Source organism: Tachyglossus aculeatus, chromosome X3 (assembly GCF_015852505.1).
Source record: "Tachyglossus aculeatus isolate mTacAcu1 chromosome X3, mTacAcu1.pri, whole genome shotgun sequence".
Classification (NCBI taxonomy): Eukaryota; Metazoa; Chordata; class Mammalia; order Monotremata; family Tachyglossidae; genus Tachyglossus; species Tachyglossus aculeatus.
The window spans coordinates 17,940,295-17,963,997 of record NC_052099.1 but is presented as its reverse complement, the minus strand read 5'-3'; the positions used below and the strand labels follow the sequence as shown (position 1 = coordinate 17,963,997).

General features: G+C 40.8%; 1 protein-coding gene across 1 annotated transcript in view; it reads right to left on the bottom strand.

Moving 5' to 3' along the window:
- Positions 1 to 237: 237 nt before the first annotated feature.
- The window catches only part of CDH9 (cadherin 9), a 77,719-nt gene continuing 54,253 nt past the window's right edge, over positions 238 to 23,703 (bottom strand). The window contains exons 4-12 of the mRNA XM_038770368.1: positions 13,663 to 13,782; positions 12,885 to 13,052; positions 8,699 to 8,886; positions 6,855 to 7,108; positions 4,919 to 5,055; positions 4,061 to 4,182; positions 2,921 to 3,038; positions 2,576 to 2,827; positions 238 to 826 (exon numbers count right to left, since the gene is read on the bottom strand). Of these exons, the coding sequence (XP_038626296.1) occupies positions 339 to 826; positions 2,576 to 2,827; positions 2,921 to 3,038; positions 4,061 to 4,182; positions 4,919 to 5,055; positions 6,855 to 7,108; positions 8,699 to 8,886; positions 12,885 to 13,052; positions 13,663 to 13,782 (1,847 nt within the window). The 3' untranslated portion in view covers positions 238 to 338. The remainder of the gene's footprint in view (positions 827 to 2,575; positions 2,828 to 2,920; positions 3,039 to 4,060; positions 4,183 to 4,918; positions 5,056 to 6,854; positions 7,109 to 8,698; positions 8,887 to 12,884; positions 13,053 to 13,662; positions 13,783 to 23,703) is intronic.

Here is a 23,703-nt window from a genome sequence, read left to right as displayed (position 1 = left end):
TTATCCTATCTAGTAAGAAAGGTGATTGTAAGCAAGTTAGGAAAAAAATTAAAAAGTTTTCCATTCCTTTGAAAAGGCACAAAAAGCCTTTTAAAGTTTTCATTTCTAATGCAATACATATTCCCTTAGAGGCTTTTAGGCAGAGGGTGACAAATTTATTACACCTGAACCATCTGTGTTCAGTCACATGGGCTTACTGATCAAGCAAACCCTAAGACGACATCTACTTTTAGTTGGACTTTTGGATTCCATTTCATTTCGCTCAAATAGGAGATGGCAGGCCACGGAACTGAGGAACAAAGACGCTACATCCACGAATATCGCACCAGGGCCAGGGGTCAGTCTTGGTCACTGTCCTCTCCCCCGTACATATCTGCAAGCTTTTTAAACCGGGGTCCCCACTCCCCGAGGTAGCCGTAATCTTGGTTCCCATCCACTGTGAGAGACTCCAGGGAGCTGAGCGAACTCGCTATCGAGGCGTTCCCTTCATAAGCATAAGTGGCTAGGGAATCGTAAGGCGGGGCGGTTGGATCCGTGTCATTCTCCTTCAGTCGTCGGTGAATGAAATCCTGCACATCGATGTTTTCCCACAGTGGGGCAGTCCTCCTTATTTGATAGATGGTTTCTGGCATGACATCTCTGCGCAGTTTGCTCTCTTCCCTGGCTTCCGGATTCCTCAGGGTCCCAATGTCAAAAGCTTGGGTGTCTTCTTCTCCACCACCTTCGTCGTTGTACGTCACAATGTTATCTCGAACGTCATCCTTTGAAATGATCAATGGCTCCTTTTTCCTCTGTCTCTTCAGTGCAGCAAACAGTACCACTAAAACTGGTAAACACAGGTTGGGGTTGTGTGGGGGTGTGTGGGTGTTGGGGGGAATTCAGTGAGACTGAATGACCCAGACCAGAAGCTCAATAGAAAATGCATATTTCATAGGATAATCTGCAGCTGAAATGCTAGCACCTATAGAATAGATGTTTCTTAGATACCTTGATCCTCCACTTCCTGCATGTTCTTACACTATTCCATTCCCCATTGCCCATGTCAAGAGAATAGGATAATAGTAGTTTGCCCATTACCTGCCCCATGGCGGGTGGGAAAACCTTTACAATTAAAGCAAAATATCCCCACCTCTCCCATCAAGAGCTTGTGGCCCAAGGTAAAATAAAACAGATTTGGACAAGTGAGTCTGTCAACCAATGAATGGTGTTTACAGAGCACAGAGCACTGCACGAAGCACAAGGGAGAGCATCCCAGAAAGAAAAGAACCCCGGTCTGTGTTATCAAGGAGCTTCCATTCACAGAGAAAACAGGTAGGCACAAATTATAGCAAAGAAAAGGGCATAACTGGTAGCAGCAGAAGAAAGAAAAGATGAAATGGCTGAACAAATAAGTGGCATATTCTGATGGATGTATGCCACTCATCTATAAATTGAGATCTAAGTACTGGTGATGTAAATAGATAATCAGCTCTAGGTGCTCTGCATATAGTAAATGGTTGGTGTGACTTAAGATGGACAGAAATTAATGGGGGAATTTTCTTGGAGGGGATGGAATTTTAGGAGGGCTTAAAAGATGGGGAGAACTGTGGTCTGGCAGATTTGAAAGGGAAGCAAGTTCTGTAAAGGATTTACGAATCAGAGTGGAATTTATTTTAATATCTGTTTCCCCATCCAAACGGTAAGGTCCTCATGGGGCAGAGATCCCCTAAGCAGTATGGCTTAGTGGAAAGAGCATGGGCTTGGAAGTCAGAGGTCGTGGGTTCTAATGCCGGCTTCGCCACTTGCCTGCTGTGTGACTTTGGGCAAGTCGCTTAACTTCTCTGTGCCTCTGTTACCCCATCTGGAAAATGGGGATGAAGACTGTAAGCCTCATGTGGGTCAACCTAATAACCTTGCATCTATCCCAGCACTTAAAACAGTGCTTGGCACATAGTGAGTGCTTAACAAATACCATTATTATTATTATTATTATTGTCTAGTCTACCAACTCTACTTTAGTTTCCCAATTGTTTAGAGCAAAGCTGTGTGCTCAGTGTTTTGTAAATACCATTCATTGGTTGACAGAATCACTTGCCCAGATTTTACTATTTTATTTCATCTGATCCATTGCATTGCATTCCAGATGACTTCCCACTGTGCCTTGATCTCGCCTGTCTCACCCCCGACCCCTAGTCCACATCCTGCCTCTGGCCTAGAATGCCCTTCCCCCTCAAATCCGCCAGACAGTTACTCCCCCTGCCCTTCAAAGCCTTATCGAAGGCACATCTCCTCCAAGAGGCCTTCCCAGACTAAGCCTCACTTTTCCTCATCTCCCACTTTCTTCTGTGTCGCCCTGACTTTCTCCTTTTGCTCTTCCCCCATCCCAGCCCCACAGCAATTATGTACATATCTATAATTTAATTTATTTGTATTGATGTCTGTCTCCCCCTGTCTAGACTGTGAGCTTGTTGTGGGCAGAGAATGTCACTGTTCATTGTTGCATTGTATCCTCCCAAGTGCTTAATACAGTGCTCTGCACACAGTAAGAGCTCAATAAGTGTTATTGAGTGAATGAATGATTTAATGAATGACTTACTGAGCAGGATGATGATACATAGGAGGATAGCGATGAGAGCCCCTCTGCTCAGGCCAGCCGACAGGATCAAGGCCTCAGCGTTGCAGGATTGTATGTTTCCTCGGCGGTCACAGGAGCATACGTGGATGCTGAGCGTCCCCGTGCTGCTGTGGATTGGGTAGTCGTTGTCAAATATTAAAACGGGCAGGAGGTAGACACTCATCTGCCCGCGGCTATACCCATCTTTCCGAGTCACGATTCCTGCCGTGTTATCTGAAAAAGAGGACAGAAGAAATGACAATCCCACGGGGCTTGAGGAGGAGACGGGAATCCAAATTAGGAAGTTAGCAACCCAAATTGATTTACCTTTGTTATCTATGATAGTGAAGTTTGGGTTAAGAGGAAATTCTGGTACTGATTCAAAGAAGAATCTGTGTCCCTGAGGGGGGTCATCTTTATCCATAACACTGATAGTCTGAATCAACTGAAAGGCAAAGACATGACTGATCATTAGGCGTGCTTCAGAGTGACTTCCTCAACTAATTCTCAGAAATAGTTTCTCAGCTGAAATGTTGGGCAGTGTGGTCTAGTGGATAGAGCAGGGGACTGGGAATTTGGTAACCCAACCCTGCCATGTGTCTGTTGTATGACCTTGGGCAAATTACTTAACTTATCTGGGTTTCAGCTGTCTTACCTGTCAATCAAGCATTGGCATTTTTTGAGCATTTACTGTGTCCTGAGCACTGTCTTAAGCCCTTGGGAGAGTACAGTATAACAGAGTTTGTAGACAAGTTCCCTGCCCACTATGAGCTTACAGTCTGCCTGCTTCCCTTTCTTCTTAGCTTGGGGGGCAGGGACAATGTTTGACCTACCCCCTGAGTTTAGCACAGTGTTTGGCACAGCATAATCAATTAATAAATATCATAACTAACTGTTGAGCTGAGAGGGTGACATATTTGAGGAAAGGCCCAATTCCTAATTTATAAGGACATCTGTAGCCCATTACAATCATAGCAATGATAATAATAATAATAATAATAATAATAATAATAATAATTAAAACAACAGTAGTAGTAGAGTGTGTGCTCAATAAATTCACTCTATGCACCTCATCAATGTAGTTTTCCCCACCACTTAGTACAGTGGTCTGTGCAAAGTTAATCACTTAATAAATGCTCTAACTGCTAATATTACCTTGAGTAAAAATAGAACTTTCTTTGTATCCTCAGTTGAAAGACAAAAGCAGGAGCAGGGGGGATGAGATATGCCAGGTAAAATGTGTGGATTTGGTTGAAAGAGAATGCCGAGGGGGTTCACTGCATCTGCATATTATCTGAGCCAATAAAACAAATGTTCAATAAAAGGAGAAAGAATAAAACTGAAAAACCTCACACTTCGCCCATCTCTGTTGAAATCGACTTGCATTTTCCCTGTCTTGATTTTTGCATTTTCACAGGCAAAGATTTCATATCTGACATCTCACTTGAAATGGACTTTGCGTTTTACCTGTCCTGGTTTTGCATTTTCACAGACAAAGGTTTCGTAATATCTGGAAAACTCTGGGGCATGGTCATTTATGTCCAAAATCCGGATGAAAACTGGAACGTGGCTGCTTTGCTTTGGGTTATCTGGAATGAGAAAGCATGCCCTGCTGAGAGAATATGCAGGGGAGAAATTGTTTCCCTGGGCCCCATCTGTGGTATAGTAATGATTGGACAAAGGCTTTATTTTTCTGGCTTCGTTTGCTTATTAAAATCTCAGCTTTTTACCACGGCCCAAATTTGAAATGGTAAAAAATAGCTACATGTGAATAGGAACATGTTTATTTGTTCCCTTAGCCAATTTCCTCAGAATGAATAACCCTTCCACCACTTTGGTCCTTCGCCTACAAGAAGCTTGATGCTTTGCTCCTCTAGCCACTGTACCCTACAGTGCTCATTTTATTTATTGCTGTCCTGCTCCTTTATGATGTTTTTTGTTTTTATTGTTGCATCTTTCTGTATGTGTCAGTTGCCAGCTCCCTCTGCCCGCTTTATTCATAGATTAGAAGTCTCTTGGGGCCTGGAACCATGTCTAATTCTCAGCCATTATGGAACAGTGCTTTGCACACAGATGCTTAATAGATACATTAGAACCACCACTATTACTACTTTTACTGTGCATTTCTGTCCTATCTGATAAACAAACGTGGAGGTAAGTATGTCTTTTATCCCCATGGTTTGAATCATTGCCTATCTTCCATCATGCTGAGGAGAGAATTTTGGTCCTGAAAGCAATATTATTAGCAGCATTTACTTTTTACTTTCATTAACTAAAAAGCATAGATGCAGCAAACACGTAACAGACATATTGTGTCCAACTTACGGATTTCAGTGGCTATTATGGAAATGTTGTGCCAAGGAGATGCTTCTCTGTCAAGGGACTTCAATGTGAAAATTGACCCATTTCCCGAGTGGATATTGAACATCCTGTCCATATCAGAATGTCGGTCCACAGAGTATCTGGCAAGAAATTGATATCAGTAGTTGCTTTTAAAATGTTCCACTCTGAAACCATTTTGTGAGCAAATAGATGGGTCTTCAAGATGCATTTGAATCCCATTTAAAGTCTAAGGGTCGTACATCTTTGCTTTGAAATGGATTCATTTGATTTATTCCAATTTTTAATAGTGTCAAGTCAGAGACCATTTCCCTTGGATAAGCTGCTATTTTCCACTTATGTCATTAAAAAAAATGAAATAAAATCTTTGTGCCTAACTACTAAAGAACCTGTTACATTGAATTTCTTCTTCAGTTGACTCTTTTGCTGTAATATGGTCCTTTGAACGACAGTTTGGTCCAGTAGAAATCATGCGCTGACAGCCTTATCAGATGTGGGCAACTTATCTTTGGGATCCGTGGCCCTGGATGGTTACTAAGAAGAAGACTGGGAATACCATTTAGGAGAAGATGACTTTATAGGTTAATGAGGCACATGCATTAGAGAAGAAGCGTGGCTTAGTGGAAAGAGCCCAGGCTTGGGAGTCAGAGGATTTGGGTCCTAATCCTGGCTCTGCCACTTGACTGCTGTGTGACCTTGGGCAAGTCACTTAACTTCTCTGTGCCTGTTACCTCATCTTTAAAATGAGGGTTAAAAGTGCGAGCCCACATGGGGCAACCTGATTACCCCATATCTACCCCAGCACTTAGAGCAGTGCTTGGCACATAGTAAGCATTTAACAAATACCGTAATATTGTTATTATTGTGCGCGTGGGAGCGGATAACTCAAGATCATGAATAGGGAGGAAGCAGGCATTCTGGATGAAGGATATCTTCACTAACAAAAACTCTTTGACTTTAGGGCCAATTTCCCAGCAGCCTCTAGGTGAGACTCTCTCTGTGTTGATCCCAATATGACACCCCTGACTGTTTAACTGATGCCACCAATTTAACTGTAGTAGCCAAAGAGCAAGAGAGCCCTTTGTTCTGTCTTCCAACTTTTGTTCCCACATTTCAGTCAACCAATGGTATTTATTTAGTGGTCACTGTGGGTAGAGTACTCAGTGCTTGGGAGAGTACAGTATAACAGAGTTGGTAGATGTGTTACCTGCCCGTAAGGAGGGAAGCAGCATGGCCTAGTAGATAGAGCATGAGCTAGGGAGTCAGAGGACCTGGGTTCTAATGCCCACTTCCCTGCCCTGTGACCTTGGGTAAGTCACATAACTTATCTGTACCTCATTTTCTTCAGCTATAAAATGGGGATTAAATCCTACTCCCTCCTACTTAGGCTGTGAGCCCCATGTGAAACAGGGACTGTGTCCAACCTGATTAGCTTGTATCTACTGTAGCACTGAGAACAGTGCTTGACACATAGTAAACACCTAACAAATATAATTAAAACAATGAACATCCAGTCTAGAGAAGGGTTCACAGAGGGATAAATGGAAAAGGTACTAGTTCACCCACCATTCATTATGGCTTGAGAGATATTTTTGGTCCATTTTCATGAATGGGCTGATCTACTGATGATGAAGTATTTCTTGAAGGCTTTCGGGAAATGGAAAAGCCAGGGACTTGTATTACAGTACTTTGATTTTTAATCTCTTTCCTTTTATGTTTTGATGTGAGGAGGAAAAACCAGTACAAGGAAGATGAATGATAAGGGTATGAATTTGAATAGAGCTTGTGGAATTCCATTAAGTCAAACTGAATAGGGTGCTAATGCAGTCTGATTGCTTTCCCCCAGGGAAGGGGAGCACGCAGGAAAAAAAAGTGTACTGTGCTTCTCTGTGAGTGGGGTGGATTTTTCTCAGGTACTTACTTGATTAAATTCTTGATGGCATCCGGATCTCGAGCGGTGACCTGCCCTATAATACTGCCTTCTTTGGCATCTTCGTGTACTTCTAGTAAATATGAATTGTTGCTAAACACAGGGGGCTCATCGATATCTTCCACGGAGATTTTGACCAGGGCCGTGTCCTTGAATGGTCCCAGGTGATAGAAACGTGGGTCTAGATGGGTGTTGCGTACTTCCAACTTTAGAGTGTAGAGCATTTTGTTTTCAAAATCTAACTGCTAGGGATAAAATCAAAGAACGGTTTTATCGCTTAGCATGGCTGCTCAATCCACTTGAGTTCAGTTCAAAGACCATCTCTCCATCTCCTCATCAGTGATATGTATTGAGTCCTTACATTATGCAGAGCACATTTCTGAGATCTCAGGGGAGCACAGTGCAGTTGGTAGAAAAAAGGTAGGGTCTCATCCCTGCCCTCAAGGAGCTTTCAGTGTAGTGGGGGAGATAGACACAAAATAAATTACAGCACTTACGTTTCATTAATGTCAAATGACATGTGTTTAATCAAATTGAATGTCACTGCCCTGCATTGAAGTTGCTATCTAAGCATGAGGCTTGCTTCTGGCCTACATCTGAAGTGGGTCAAAACTGAAAGGCCACTGTAAGATATTTGCATATGCTCCTCACCACACTTAGGGAGTGCTTTCTAATGGAGAAACACATGACTCTGAAATTTATTCATTCATCCCTTCAATCGTATTTATTGAGCACTCACGGTATGCAGAGCACTGTACTAAGTGCTTGGGAGAGTACAATGTAACAATAAATTCAAGTGCTTAGTACAGTGCTCTGCACACAGTAAGCACTCAATAAATACGATTGAATGAATAAAGGATGTAATAAGCTAAAATAATTTAGCTTCTGGATGGAACTGGAGAAATGAAAGGCTGAGAGTGATAGCTCAAGAAAATAGTAAATGGCAAAAGGACATAAGCTGTAGATGATCAGGAAATAACAGTTTGACTTGTCACATATTCACGAGTACTAGATTCTACTTTTTTTTTTATAAATTTCCTTTCACCTCTTGTTTAAGTCACCATTCATCATTGTGCTAGTTACATCCTAATGGAATATCACAATGTAATGGAATCTGAATGAGATGATGATGTATTAGGACAAACACGATGCTACACATAGGTTTCAGCTACCCAAATGCTGCCCTTTTGTGTGTGTTTGGGAGGGAATGGTCTCGATTGGAAATAGCACAAAAATAGCCCGAACCGCTGGCGTATTTGCATGTTACTTTCTTTTGGAAAACACTTATATCTAAAGGAACAATTATTGTTTTCTCTAAAATGTTCTCTGCATGACTGGGACAACGTGCATTGTGTGTATATGTTTACGCATTGTCGTCAGATAGTAAATCAGGATGGGTCAGAAAAATTTGCAACTCTGCAAAGCCAAGGAAATGGACTCTGCATAAAAAAAGAGAAAAAATTGACCTTTAAGGTTTTCCCTAGACTCAGAGAAAACAACAGCAAAGCGCTGCTGAGAGGGAATGTGGTCTAGTAGGTTGACCATGGGACCGGCAGTCAGAAGGACCTAGGCTCTAAGCTTGTTTCCACAACTCGTCTGCTGTGTGACCTTGGGCCAGTCATTTATTCCCTGTGCTTCAGTTTCCTCATCTGTAAAATGGGGATTAAGACTGTCAGCCCCATGTGGGAAAGGGGCTGTGTTCAATCTAACTAGCTTGTATCTACCCCAGTGCTTTGTACAGTGTGTGGCACGTAGTAAGCACTTAACAAATGCCATTAAAAAAAAAAAAGGACTGACAGAGGTTTAAGGTGAAAATGAAGGCAGGAACATACAACCTTTTTGACAGTTAAAATCCCTTCCTGGGTGTCCTTGTCGGTGATGATCTCAAACAGGTCGGCGCCATCTCCTTCAGTCACTCCGTAGGCCATCTCCGCGTTGCTGCCCAGGTCAGGATCGTTCGCCTTGATCCGCCCCAGAGAGGTACCAAGTGGCATGGATTCCAGGCAACGAAACTGATAAGTGCCTGCCAATGAAATGCATTTTTTTTTGGACCAAGCCGCTTTTGATAATGAGCGTTTTTCATGGCCTCTTTCTTTTTCTTTTTTGATTAGATAAAGTAGTGTTGGAATTGGCAATGTTTTAAAAGTGCTCCTGGTCCTCCGTAAACTTAGAAGCTGTATAGTATTGCCAAAGAAGAGAAAGACAATTCATTCTCCCCTTTTCTCTACTTGAAACACTGGGGTATGCATTGGATTTTTCCATACGTTTGAGGAAATTAATCGTACATGTCCATCAATCGTATTTATTGAGAGCTTGCTGTGTGCACAGCACTGTACAAAGTGCTTAGGAGAGTATACTATAGCAATAAGCAGACACATTCCCTGCCCACAACAAGCTTACAGTCTAGAAGACGTTGACCTCAAGACTGTCTACTAACTCTATTGTACTGTCCTCTCCCAAGTGCTTAGTACAGTGCTCTGCGCAGAGTGGGTGCTCAAATAAATGCCATTGGCTAGGAGGACATGCCCTTGAGCTGGACATGCCCTTGAGCTGTTTTGCAATAGTAATGATGTCGCTGGGCTAAGTCATCCACACACTCTCTTGCCTGGTTTCCCAGCAGCCTATTATACATATTGCAAAATTTTCAGTTAGAGTATCATTCAACAATCAATTATTGTTATGTGTTGAGCACTTACTGTATGCAGAGCAGTCCTAAGCACTTGGGCAAATATGGTATAATATTTATTATTATTATATTATTATTATTAACTTTATTATACCACATTTGCCCATAGCTGAATGATACTCTAACTGAAAATTTTGCAATATGTATAATAGGCTGCTGGGAAACCAGGCAAGAGAGTGTGTGGATGGCTTAGCCCAGCGACATCATCACTATTGCAAAACAACTCAAGGGCATGTCCTTCTAGCCAATGGCATTTATTTGAGCACCCACTCTGCGCAGAGCACTGTACTAAGCACTTGGGAGAGTACAATCGAACAGAATTAACAAACACTTCCCCTGCCCATCACGAGCTCCCTGTCTAGAGGGAGGTTTCAGTTCTAGGGTTCTACAGTCTACTACACAGCCCCCAACTCTCCCAACATCAAGGCTCCAGGAGTTGGCCAGAAATTCCAGTCCACCATCTACTCCAGGGAGCAGAAGATGGGTTGGAATTTTCCTCCCAACCATTAGGATAATGGGGGATTGCCTTGGAGTTGGGAGGTGCCAAGAACCCTGCAAGGTCATTACCCATTTTGCGGTTTGATCCGTCATATGTTTGCCCTCTCCGGACACATGCAATTGTTGACTTTTCTCTGTTGTCTGTCCTGCTTCTTCTCCCCATTAGTTGTTGGGCTCCTGTGGGTCAGGGATGGTGTCTGAACCAGTATTCATTCTTTCTTCCTAGAGCTTATTCAGAGTTTAGCATATTGTAAGTGCTTAATCAATACTATTGCCCTTGCATTTTGTGTTGATGTAACATTAGCTACGGAGTGAATCCGCTTAAAGTTAAAAGCAGACAAACAACAAGGCCTAGTAGAAAGGGGGAACCTGGGGGTCAGGGGACCTGGATTCTAATTCCGGCTCTGCCACTTGTCTGCTGTGTAACCTTGGATGAGTCATATCACTCTTCTGTGCTTCAGTTTCATCAACTGTAAAATGGGGATTAAATATTGTTCTCCCTCCTACTTTGACAGCGAACCCCATGTGAGACAGGAACTCTGTCCAAACTGATTAATTTGTACCAACCCAGAGTTTAGCTCAGTGATTTACACATAATAAGAACTTAACAAATAACTTTAAAAAAAGAATGAAATGGTCTTGAATACGGTGAATACTGTGGTTTGATTAGTGGCTGATCCATTATTTTACTTGAGGTAAATGCTGCCCATAATCTTATCATTTCTTCTTGTCCTGAAGCAGAAGGTTAAAAATAGAACAAACATAGGAATCAGGAGAATGAAAAAAACTTTAATTACTTTTCCAGGAAACTGAATGCTCATATTTTCTAAACCAATTCATAAGATGCTCAACTACTTTTTTTCTGCAAAATGGTCAACAAAGTATGCCAGAAGTTATCTATAAAAAATAAAATTTCCTGTACCCCGTAATTTGAAAATCAACTGGAGGATCCAATAGTAAATGTAGAAAAAAGAACTAGATAAGTTTGTTTAGTCCATTTCAACAAAGTCAAAATGAAGAAAAGACAATAATTATCAAGTGTATTTGCAGTTTGTAAAGACTAATAAGATGAATCAGACCAAAAAGAAGCCATCCATAGCCATATAATGACCTATACATTTTGTGGAGTTTGGACATATGCAGTAATAATACTTTTTCTTAAGTATTTAGAGTGTTCAAAGCACTGTACTAAACTGGGAATTTGTACTGCTACTATAAATTTGTAAGTGGAAACTACTGTTTGCACTGTCATTATCTCAGGAGAAGTTATGAATTGGTCTTCTAGAGAGACATAATGTAGAGCATACACATCCTTTATTCAATTTCACCCATATTTTCCACAAACTCTCAATCTAGTCAAATTAGAATAGATTGATGAATGAAGTTTATTGTGAAGACTATTTATACCAATTTAACACGGTTAAAACACCAGACTTGTGCAATCCACCCTTTTCAAAAATATTCTAATCATTTTTACAATTGGCTTGAACTGGATGGTGATTTAGGATCATTCCTTTACACCTATGTCCTGCTAGGACCCCAGATTTAACGTGGCTAAAGCAGAATCTTGTTCTTCCTCCTGCTTCCTTTTTCATCACAGTTGAGGGAGGCATCTCCTCCTGCAAACCTGTGTCTGCTCCTCCAAAGTCCTCCAATAGCTACCATTTCCCTCTGCATCAAGGCATTGAGACTCCTAGCCATTTTCTTTAGAGAAGCATCGTGGTCTAGTGAGAAGCAGCATGATCTAATGGAAAGAGCACAGGCCTGGGAGTCATAAGGTCTTGGGTTCTAATGTCGGCTCCGCCTCTTGTCTGTTGTGTGACCTTGGGCAAGTCACATAATTTTTCTCTGCCTCCATTGCCCCATCTTTAAAATGGGGATTAATAATAATAGTAATAATAATAATGGTGTTAAGTGCTTACTGTGTGCCAAGCACTGTTCTAAACTCTGGAGCACTGTTCTAAGCACTAGATTAAGACTGTGAGCCCCAAGTGGGATATGGACTGCATCCAATCAGTTTAGCTTATATCAACCCAAAGGCTTAGCGCAGTGTCTGGCACATAGTAAGCACTTAATAAATACCATAAAAAAGGAATTCCATCATCATTCTCCAGCTTACATATTGGCCCCCTTCACTGGCTGGTCCCTACTCTTACCAGTTCTCTCTTCCCAAGCTCAGCCCCGTAATTGCACATCACTCTGGACTCTCCCACTTAAGACCTTTTGTCATACCCTTTGCCCTGCCTGGGACCCCCTCCCCCTTCCAGTCCCCTAGGCCACGATGCTCTCCATCCTCAAAGCTCTCCGGGAATCTTCCTTTTCCATAAAGCCTTTCCCCAGTTCATTTCCTTTCTTCCAAATCAAAGCAACACAACAGTCCCCATAGCACATAGGAGTTATCACTCATCCTCAGAAAGTGTAGATACCTCAGTACATGGATCGGTGCTTTATATTCATCTCTTCTGCTGCTTAATATTCATCCCCTTATTTATCTGTTTCATTCTGTCATACTCCTGAGGCCACAAGTTGTGTCCTCCAGCTCCCACCATTTATAAATAATTATTAGGCCTGCCTTCCCCATTGGAGTGTAAACTCCCTGAGGACAGGGATTGTGTTTTTCTTCTTCTAGTACACTCTGCCAAGGGTTTGCAACCATGTTTTGTGCACAGTTGGACATCAATAAATACCAGAAATTGGTTGAAAAACAGTTGTGTGTCACAGAACTTTTCCACAGACATTGCCTAGTAGCTACAGTATTTTTAATCTATGCTATGAATAGTCTTGTGTTTTTCATCTTCACAAAATTGGGGCCTGACAACTCTTACTTTGCTTCTTACTTTGGGGGAAGCGTGGAGGGTTGTCGTTGACGTCGGTCAGAGTGATGTTCACGGTGGTGGTCCCCGATAGTCCCCCCATCTGGCCGCCCATGTCCTTGGCCTGGATGACCACTTGGTACTGTTCCCTGTTTTCCCTGCTCATGTCTGGCAGCGCCGTTTTAATGATGCCTTCAAGAAAGATGGAGGGAGTGGAGCAGAAAGCACACATTTTTTTCATCCTCTGGCTTCAATATAGCTTATCATGCAATACACTGTGCTGATGTTTAGTCACAGCAAATAGACACACTTGTAGGTGCCCAAAATTAAGCCCGTTAACCCTGTGACTGATTTAATGCAATTGCCAGAGCACAGAGAATTATGCCTGCCATTATCAGTCTGTACGGTTTGCCGAATTAATCAAATTAGGCTTTTGATCAAGCTAAACATTAGATTTTCATCTGGTGAAATGTTTCTGGAGATGGCACACATTTCAGGCTTTCCATGTATTTTACCTGACATTGTTTTTGAGTATTTAGTGAAGGGTCCTGTAAATATGGGGTCAAGACATTTCAACATATTGTTAAAAAGATACCAAAAAAGAGCCTCACATTGAGAATGATTTCACTCATTTATAAGATGTTCTTTCCGGATCAGATTCCCATGCTAATCATACCTTGGACAATGTAAAGGGATGTTGATAGACATTAGATGAAAATGCTCAACATTTTAGAGATCCTCTTTTCATGCCAGCTGGATTTTGGCAGGCATAATACAACCACAAAAAGGAATGTTTGCTGACCTGAATCGGGGTCCACTGAAAAGTACGGCTGTCCTTGTAGTATGCTGTACACTATTTTGGCGCTGTTTCCATAGTTAGCATCATCAGCGTCGGTGGCCAGCACTTGAATTACCGAGGTGCCTAGGTCAAGAGGAACACACTTGCACACACACCATATGTATGTCTTAAGGAAGGGCCCACACCTCCCATACTGTGGCAGGCTGTTCCAGGAATCCCCGCAAATTGGAGAAACTTGGTGTTTTGCAAATTGATGGGAAAAAATATTCTCTTCATTCTCTCTCTCTCATTTTCTCTGCCCCATTAGATGAGTTTTATTTAAAGCTTTTTTTAAAAATTTTATTCCAGTAATTTCTGCAGGCAATCAGCAATCAGAAGTGCTAACTGCACGGACAGATGTAATGTGACTAATGCGATGTATTTTTATCCATTTGAAATTCTGTGAGGGGGAAGGATTATTTTGCCAAAGAATATAGTGCAGATGCAATTTTTAAATAATGCTTTGATTACTCACTGGAAGCAGAGAGTCAAAGATGAATATTACACTTCCAGCCCTTCTACTGTTGCTTGCATTGGAAAAATGAATTATCTACTGTGAAAAGAACTGAGGGGTTCCGTCTCGGATACACATTGAGAAGGCTTCCCAGGAATCAAACAGGCTACATTTTGGAAAATGTGTCAGAGATTTGTGTGACTTCTTGTGTATGGTTGTATAATAGTGTATTCGGGAGCACATTTAAATGTGACCTTTAGCGATAATACCCATCCCTGTCATCAATGAATAGTACTGACTGAACCTCTACTGTATGCAAAGCAGCGTGCCAAGTTCTCAGGAGAACACAATAGAGGCAGTAGTCGTGATCCCTGCCCTCAAGAAGTTGGCAATCTTAACAGTTCCTCTAGACTGTAAATTCACTGTGGGCAGGGAGTGTGTCTTCCAACGCTGCTACATTGTTATATTGCACTCTCCTAAGTGCTTAGTACAGTGCTCTGCACACAGTCAGAGCTCAATAAATATGATTGATTAAATATGATTGATCAGCAGTGCTGATTATTTACAAATAGTGGGAACAGGAGAAAGAAGGGTGGCCATACCTCACACATAGTTACACATAGGAAGAAGGTTATTGTAATTAAAATTACAAAAACTGAAACTTTGACCCCACATGGGATGAGGAGGAGTGGCAGATTTTTCCCCTGCCTCAGGAAGTCTAAATGCCTGAAAGCAAGCCCTGTCAGGATCCCAGAGGGTATCATGGGGCTTGTAACCTATGAACCCACATTGAGCAATGGAGCTTGGTCCTATTCCCCGCCACCGATACCTTGTCAAATCAGAGGAGGTGGCCAAGGGTGGGAATGATGCTTCGAGATCCAGAACAGGATGGGCCGAACCTCCTTTCCAAGCAAAGTCTAGCAAAGCTCCTTGCGCAAGTCAGTCAACCACCAGAATGACTCTGAGGTGGGCAGGATTGGAGGACAGCATTCTTATCATCTTGAGCATCATCATTACACTGCTAACATTGTCATAACTCTTAGCGAAGTGCTTAGTACAGTGCTCTGCACACACTAAGTGCTCAATAAATATGATTGAATGAATGAATGCTGATCAGTCAACAGCATTTACTGAGGATCTGACTGTGTGAAGAACCCTGTGCTATGCACTTGGCAGAGTACAAGAGTCCGTCTATACGATCCCTGCTGTCAAGGAGTTTACAGCCCAGAGGGGAAGACAAGCATTGAAATGATTTGCAAGTGGGAGGCGAAAGTAGATGTGGAAATGTAAATGAGTTAGTGCTGAAATAGTAAGTTAAGATGTTCAGAGTAAGACAAGCAAGTGTTGATTCAGCTTAATCATTAAAAGTCTGTTAAATATTTCTCTCTTGCATTCAAAGTCTATTAACCTGTAAAGTATCTTGGCTCAGAGTCTACAAAGGTAACCTAGATGAAGGTACTGAAAGAGTTTTGAGTTTCATGTGCTCTTTTAGAAAGCTCTGAACATCAATATTTATCCTGATGCCCGAACTGTTAAAACTAAGCTTTCTCCTCCCTGAAAATTGTACCTAATTTTATAAAATCACAAAAATCAGACTCTCTGAGCTCCTTAAACAATTTTCACTGGCTGACACTTATTATGATTGATAATTTAATTAACTTAACAAAGCCCAGAATGACCATTTTTTTTAATTGCTCCAACCAATAACAATCATTTCCGGTTCATGAATTTCCAAAATGCCTCTTCATCCACCCTTCCATTATTCAGATGATCTAGCTATAGATTATCCAGGTCTTTGCTTATTTTTGTTTTCTTCCTCCCTTAGTTGTCCCAGTCCTTAGAGGTGTGGGTACACATTTTCCCCAGTAAGTAGTAATGAACAAGGATCTCAAAAATTGTACTCTTTATCATGTTTTACCCTCAAAATTTCTGTGCTTTTGTATATTTCATAAAAAAGTGTTTTTCCCAGGTTTTTTTCCTCAAAAAAATCAATCTTCTTTCCAAAAAGACAAACCTGTTCTGTCATAGCTGCCAGATAGTAATAACAATAATAATAATAATGATAATAATAATACTTTGATTTTACGCAGTGCTTTCATTTCCATAACTCTTTCACATCATTTGTACTGTATTTGTCCTCAAATCATCCTTGTAAAGTAGAGAAAGGAAGGTAATTATTATTCCCATTTTGCATGTGGGTAATCTGAAGCCTGAAGAGATGAAGTGATTTATCCAAAGTCACACAGCCAACAAGCAGCAGAACTGGCATTAGGATGTGGATCCTCCAATCCCCATACTCGTACTCTTTTCCACCACACTACACAACATAAATGTTTTCCTGATGTTTCAATCCACTACCTCTATTGGAGGGCCACACTTCTCCAAAATGCTATTCTGTCCTCCCTTAATTAGCCATTACATGACCTCATCCTGCAAAATGGCAGATGGAGCCATCATGGGCATCTTAGCCTTAAGCCTCTACATAGATGGGCTTTTATTTATGAATGCACACCAGTGTGAGAATAAAATAAAAGTATCTACTGAGAAGCCAGTGTGTCATTTGACAAGTTAAATCGGTGGGTATAATGAATCCACAGAGTTGATTTCATGATTACTCTTCTACTCTGTTTTCCTAAATTAAACTCTTTATGTTTGTGTTTCATTGAAATCAAAGTTCTATAGCTACCTGATTTTAGTTTGTGTCTGTTACTCTTTCTAAGTGCTTAGTACAGTGCATTACATGCAGGTGGTGCTCAATGAATACCATCACTATTTCTATTTTGTCTTTGTGTTAATAAACAAATGGGAAATAGGATATGTTTCTTTCACTCTAACCACAGTTATCCTTTACATTATTATAGCAGCTATCCTGTGGTTGGTCACCAGGCAAATTTAACATTTTACATGTATCTCCTCCAGGCATTCGTGGGTCATTATTTGTGCTTGAATAAAAAGAGTTGCCCTTCTTAACAAATTTGTAAATGAGTATAATGGTCCAAAACCATGGATTATTTACAATAGCTAAAGTCTTTTTGTAGGTACAGAGTAGAGTATGTTGCATTCAGTGTGAGCTCAATCAACACCATTAGCACCTCCTTCAGTACAACTTGTATGTGTATATGACCTGTCCTGGACAGTTGTAAACATGCTCAAACCTCGTATTTCACTCCAGATTATACAGAGCTTTAGAAGATTGCTCGAGAATTTTTTAAGAGCAAGAGGTCAGAGGAAACAAGATCACAGAATAAAAAAAATTGAACCCTGAAGGTAAATGGAAAATTAAGGAATGAATTATTGATAGTGTCAGAAAATGAGGGAATAGAACACAGGAGCCTAAGGATGAAAGGGAAAAAAAAAAGCAGGAATACATTAGGCAAAAGCATCTAGTAGTGAAGCGAAATGAGAGAAAATTTCTCCCCTATGAGATGAGAGAAGATGAAATCACTAAGAATAACCTGGTGAATGGCTTTATACAGATGCATTTCTTCCCAGATCTTCCCCTAGTAACCTGGAATCAACATACTGTATTTCAGTACTTTGCAAAACTATTTCATTGCCAAACTTGATTAGTTAGTTTAAATTTTCGACTTTATTTACTTTGTTTTAATTCTTTTAAACTCTAAAATTATTACTATGCCGATAATTACATAAAACATGCAAATGTAATGCTGCAATAGAAATGCAATTAAGTGGAAGATTATTGATGTTTTTTAATAGAATAAGGTAGAAATATGTAGACTCTTCTACTTGCTTGCTTTATAGAAGGATACATCTTTCAGGTTACAAATGAGCTGTTTATTAGGCAGCACGAGACACTTAAACAAGTTGACCACTGTCTGTAGTTATTTCAAAATGTCTTGATTGATGGTATACTTCTCCATGATATTTTCAAAAGCATTTAACTCATTCTTCCTACCCAGTTGAAATGTGTTTAGTAATCTAAATGGATTTGACATTGAATGAAAACAAATCAAGCTCATTTGTTTCCAGGTCACTGCAACAGTTTAAGCCATTGATGAACATTTTGTAGGGGGTAAAAAACAGGGGTGGGGTTTAAAAACAAAAAATGGCCATATTTTGATGGTTAGAAAACTGTGGTTAGATTTGACACATTTTTGAATGAGGATAATGTGTAAATTACTTCAGCTTGACTGCATCCTCTAAGAGCAGTGGAGAATGTCTGTATGTAGATTCTTAGGAACATCAGCACTGTATCTATCTAAGGATCCAGTTTAATGTTTCAAAAAATACATTAAGGGCTTTATTAATTGATACTAAATTTTAGCTGAATATTTTGAAGGCGGGGTGGTGATGACAAGAATATTTCAGGTCCATTTTGTCCTACCTTGGAACTATCTCCCGTGAGGAAGGGACTCTGTAAAGTGTTTTTTTCAGTGGTATCTGTGAAGTGCTTACTATGTGCCAGGCATTGAGTAAGCACTGGGGTAGTACATGATAGACTGTGAGCTCACTTTTAGACTGTGAACCCACTGTTGGGTAGGGACTGTCTCTATGTGTTGCCAACTTGTACTTTCCAAGCGCTTAGTACAGTGCTGTGCACACAGTAAGTGCTCAATAAATACGATTGACTGATTGATTTATTGATGATAGTCACCGTCCCTGTCCCACATAGGGCTCAAAGTCTTAATCCACATTGTACAGATGATGTGGCTGAGGCACAGAAAAGTTAAATGACTTGCCCAAGTTCACACAGCAGACAAGTGGCAGAGGTGGGATTAGAACCCAGGTCCTCTGACTCCCAGGCCTCTGTTCTTTCCAGTAGGTCACACTTCTTCCCTGGTTCCTCTGTCTTTAACCCCAATTAGAGGCTTTGTAATTACAACCCTTATGGGATGGGAGTAGGATCAGAGAGTTCAGTGAATAACATGCCTCAGTGACATATTTGATTTCACTCAGGATTTTCCATCCTTAATGCTTCTCTTTTGAATCCAAGTCACTGAGGCACAGAGAAGTGAAGTGACTTACCCAAGGTCACACAGCTGACAAGTGGCGGAGGCAGAGTTAGAACCCATCACCTCTGACTCCCAAGCCCGGGCTCTTTCCACTGAGCCATGCTGCAGATTCTAGTACCAATGGCATGATGAATCCTTTTTCTGAAGCAGAATTTGGAACTGGTCTTGGCAATATGACTTCCTATTTTCTCTGGCATAAAACACAAGCTTGTCATCACAGACTTTCAGTCAACTAGGAAACTTATATTATTCCTGCCTGCTTTCTTCTGCTACACTTGTTTATTTATTCATTCATTCATTCAATCGTATTTATTGAGCATCAGTAGCATCAAAATAGATAAACAGAATCCCAAGTGAATCACCTCAATGTCTGTCACAATCAACCATTCCTCACATCCACTGTATTTTATCTCCAAAGCACTTAGTATTGGGACTGAGCACACAATAAGCGCTTATTGTGAGAAGCGCGAAAAGCAGCGTGACTCAGTGGAAAGAGCACGGGCTTGGGAGCCAGAGTTCATGGGTTCGAATCCCAGCTCCACCAGTTGTCAGCTGTGTGACTTTGGGCAAGTCACTTAACTTCTCTGTGCCTCAGTTACCTCATCTGTAAAATGGGGATTAAGATTGTGAGCCCCCCGTGGGACAACCCGATCACCTTGTAACCTCCCCAGCGCTTAGAACAGTGCTTTGCACATAGTAAGTGCTTAATAAATATCATTATTATTATTATTATTATTATTATTATTATTAAGTCATGGGTTCTAATCCCAGCTCCCCCACATGTCTGCTGTGTGACTTTGGGCAAGTCACTTAACTTCTCTGGGCCTCAGTTACCTCATCTGTAAAATGGGGATGAAGACTGTGAGCCCCGTGTGGGACATCCTGATCCCCTTGTATCCCCCCCAGTGCTTAGAACGGTGCTTTGCACATAGTAAGCGCTTAACAAATGCCATTATTATTGTTATTATTATTATTATTATTGAATACCATTGCTGGACGTCTATCCCATTGCTCCTGTCATCTCCCCTACCTGAAGTGCCTTCTTCCCTCCTGTTTTCCCAAGTGCATATTTTTCTTCGTGGGCTTCTAAAAAGCTACCTCCTCTAGGCAGTCTTCCCTGATTATTCCAAAATTATGCACAATTTATGCCTAACAGTCACGCATCAAATTTCATTCAGGTCCTCCATAGCACATTTTTGTTTACTACCCATATTGGATAGAACACTGCCAGGGAATCAGAGAATGTTCTTCTGACAGTGGCCATCTATCTGGATGGGATGTGATTGCAATGGCAGAAGATATGGTGGTATACGCACTGATATACCGATATACACTGATATACTGATATATACGCAGTGTAGCACGAGATTTTCCCCTCCACGGGTTTTGTCAGGAATGGATCCCCTTCATTGTAGAACTGAATGTATGTATCCAAATACAAAGATTCACTTGCGTGTTATCTATCAGTCAGTCAGTAGTATTTACTGAGCATCAATTTTGCACAGAGGAAGAATAAATTGAAGTGGATAACGTCTGATTGCTTATGAATTGAGTTAAACCAGAAATCCATTATATAGGGTCTAGCAAAGTGTCATTTTCAGCTCCCAGAGAAACCATCACCTGAAATAGCCAACATGAAGAAGCTCGGTTTTAACATCTTAGCTCAAGGACAGCCCCTCTCTCACTGTGTAGAATATCTCCCACAATACTGTACTGCAGGGCTGGCCAGGAGCCAAAAATGTTAATGTGGTGAAGGCATCACAGGAGTGTTTGCCATGGTTATTTTGAGTTTCTGAGTTCCCTTTAGGAGTATTAAAAGAGGTATTCAAATACATCTGCTGCTGAATGATTTCCCCAGCATAATAGAAGGGCTTGGATGTTGATTCAAGGTGGGCATCAGCCTGACCTGGAAGGACAATAGCTGCTCTTTATCTTGAAATAATTGAGAGAAAAGATACATAATGCCCGGGAGCTAGAGGATGGGCCCCTCCTAGATAATGGGGAAAATGCATCCGATGCTGGATTTAAGAGGGAGGAAGGGAGATGGAGAGGGAAACTATTCCATCTGTTTGTTTTGTTCTCCCCCAAGTCTCTCATGATTATTTTTCAGCCTTTTGGTGCATGGAACCTTGAATAATTAGGGACAAGATTTTAATCCTGGACACTTGAGTTTAGCTGAGTAATTTTCCCTGGGACCATTGAAGGAATCATGCAGGTAGATCCATATGAATTTGTCACAGTCGAACAATCAGTGGTATTTTTTGAGTGCTTTTTGTGAGCGGAGCATTGTGCTAAGCACTTGGGAGAGCACAAGAGAGTTGGTAATAATAGTGCTAAAGGCACTTGTTAAGTACTATGTGCTGAGCACTGTATTAAGTAGTGGGGTAGATGCATGATAATCAGATTACATATACACATTCCCTACCCACAAGAGGCTTAGAAATGTACCCTTTATATATTTATACAGAATCCAGTGTGCTGCAGGTTTTCACTTCCATTATTCAGATACAAATGGCTTTGCCAGAATTTCCACTATAGGCTCTTTTAGCATTTGTTCAAGCATTTGTGGCTAAAGGAAAGAAAAAGAAATCACACCTACAGTGCAGTCGGTGAAATGTTTCTCTGGTTCCTTTTGTATTGGTCAGCGAGATGTACTTCACATGCTGGAAAGTTTTACAATTTAGCCAAAAGGAAAAAGCCTTTTTCAGAATGGAAAATACATCTATCCCAGGCATCTGGAAACCATTATATTTGTCTCAGTAACCCAACGCTGAAGGGGAAATACAGCTCTCTCTGTCACCTGGCATTGATTGAAAGGTAGCCATGGGCACCTGACAAATATGGGGACACTTATGTAAGAACAGGATAACAGAAAGGTCGGCAGAAACTAGTCCAGGCATTCTAAAAAAATCTAATATTGAAGAAGTGAATTATGTAAGGATTATTGCTAGGCTTCTGCAGCAAGTTGTATGGTCATAATAGAGGAGATGCTACTCCATGCCCTATGTCCATCCTCTTCCCTTGTCCTAATATTTGATGATCATGGGATTTATCAGATGTTCTCTATGTGCCAAGCACTCTGCTAAATATTGGTACAAGATATAAGATTACCCGATTGTATACCTGTCCCACCCAGAGCTTGTGGTCCTAAATCCTTTTTTCCAGGACTTTGTTAATGCCCAGCAGGTAATTCATAATTATTATGGTATTTGTTAAGGTAGCATGGCATGTGCCGGCCATCAATATGGAAAACCTATTATCAAGACAGCTGTATGAGGTGAAAAGTGAGAGGCATCTCAGCACATTGGTGTTTCCTCAATGAGAAGGCACTGACCATTCAAAGAATTCTCAGACCTTCCTTCCCCATTCAAGAATTCTGATTGTGAGCTTCTCATGCGTAGGAACTGGGGACTTTGTGCTCCTACTATTTATCATTATCATTATTATTATTAATACTACTGCAAATAATAATAATGTTTTTCATGCCAAGCAATCAGGTCAAACACAGCCCTTTTCCCCACACATGGAGTTCACAGTCTTTAAGTAGGAGGGAGAACAGGCATTTTCTCTAAAGGGTTTTGAGTCAGAAGGCACTCAATAGTCACTACTACTTGCCCTACTCTAATAATTCATCATTCAGGACCCCAAAACGTCATGTCCTTGCCGATAAGGCCGTTTGAATTTTTTGCATTCTGTAAAAGCTAGTTGGAGTAGTTGTATGTGAGAGGCAAAGGAGAAATGGAACAAAGTGCTTTTTAGTTACCTTTAATGTGCAAATGAGGGTAATAAAAATGGGTAAGTAAACGGGTAAATTCAAGTGGAGAAAACTACTTTGAGAAGTGAAATTAAAACACAAACAGAATATAAAAAGCAAAATAAAATATCCCCCTTGAAGTACTGAAGGGTAGTTGAGGTGAAAGCCATGGTGGACTTGTCAGTATGATTAAAGAATAAAAATATATGAATCGGTGAAATTTCCAGTGTCAGGATTTTGGATTGTCAGTCAATTTCTTACTTTGTCCTACTCCTTGAAAAGTGATTTGAAGTTACTGGCAGTGTTATTCTTGTGTCAGCTCTTCAAAGGGATTGTTGCTTAAATCAATCAGTGGGTCAATTCTAATAATACCCCAATTTTGTGTACTGAAAAATGGAAGTGTGATGCATCTATTGACAATTCTGTGTAGACCTATGAGGACATGTAGATTACATTTCTCATAGCTGTAAAAAATAAATATTACTTTGGAAATTCTTCTATGACAATTCAAAGTACATATCTGAAAAAAACCATAAAAATGGTCCAGGTCCAGTTTGAAGAATTTGTCAGACAGTGCTGCAAAATCAATTCTGTATTCGATGGAAGCTGTGTTTTTTGGCCCTGTACCAAGTGGGAACGTCTCCTAATTGGTGCTTAGAATATTCCTCAATCAGGAGCAAAGTTGGTATATTGATCTTTGATGGAGATTTTTCAGTTTGAATGATCTCCCCTGGAATATTTGCACAAACTCTTTGCTAATTGGCAAACAACTTATCTCCCTCTCCCCTTTAATATCAATTTCTTGACCCTCAAGCTGTCTGCTT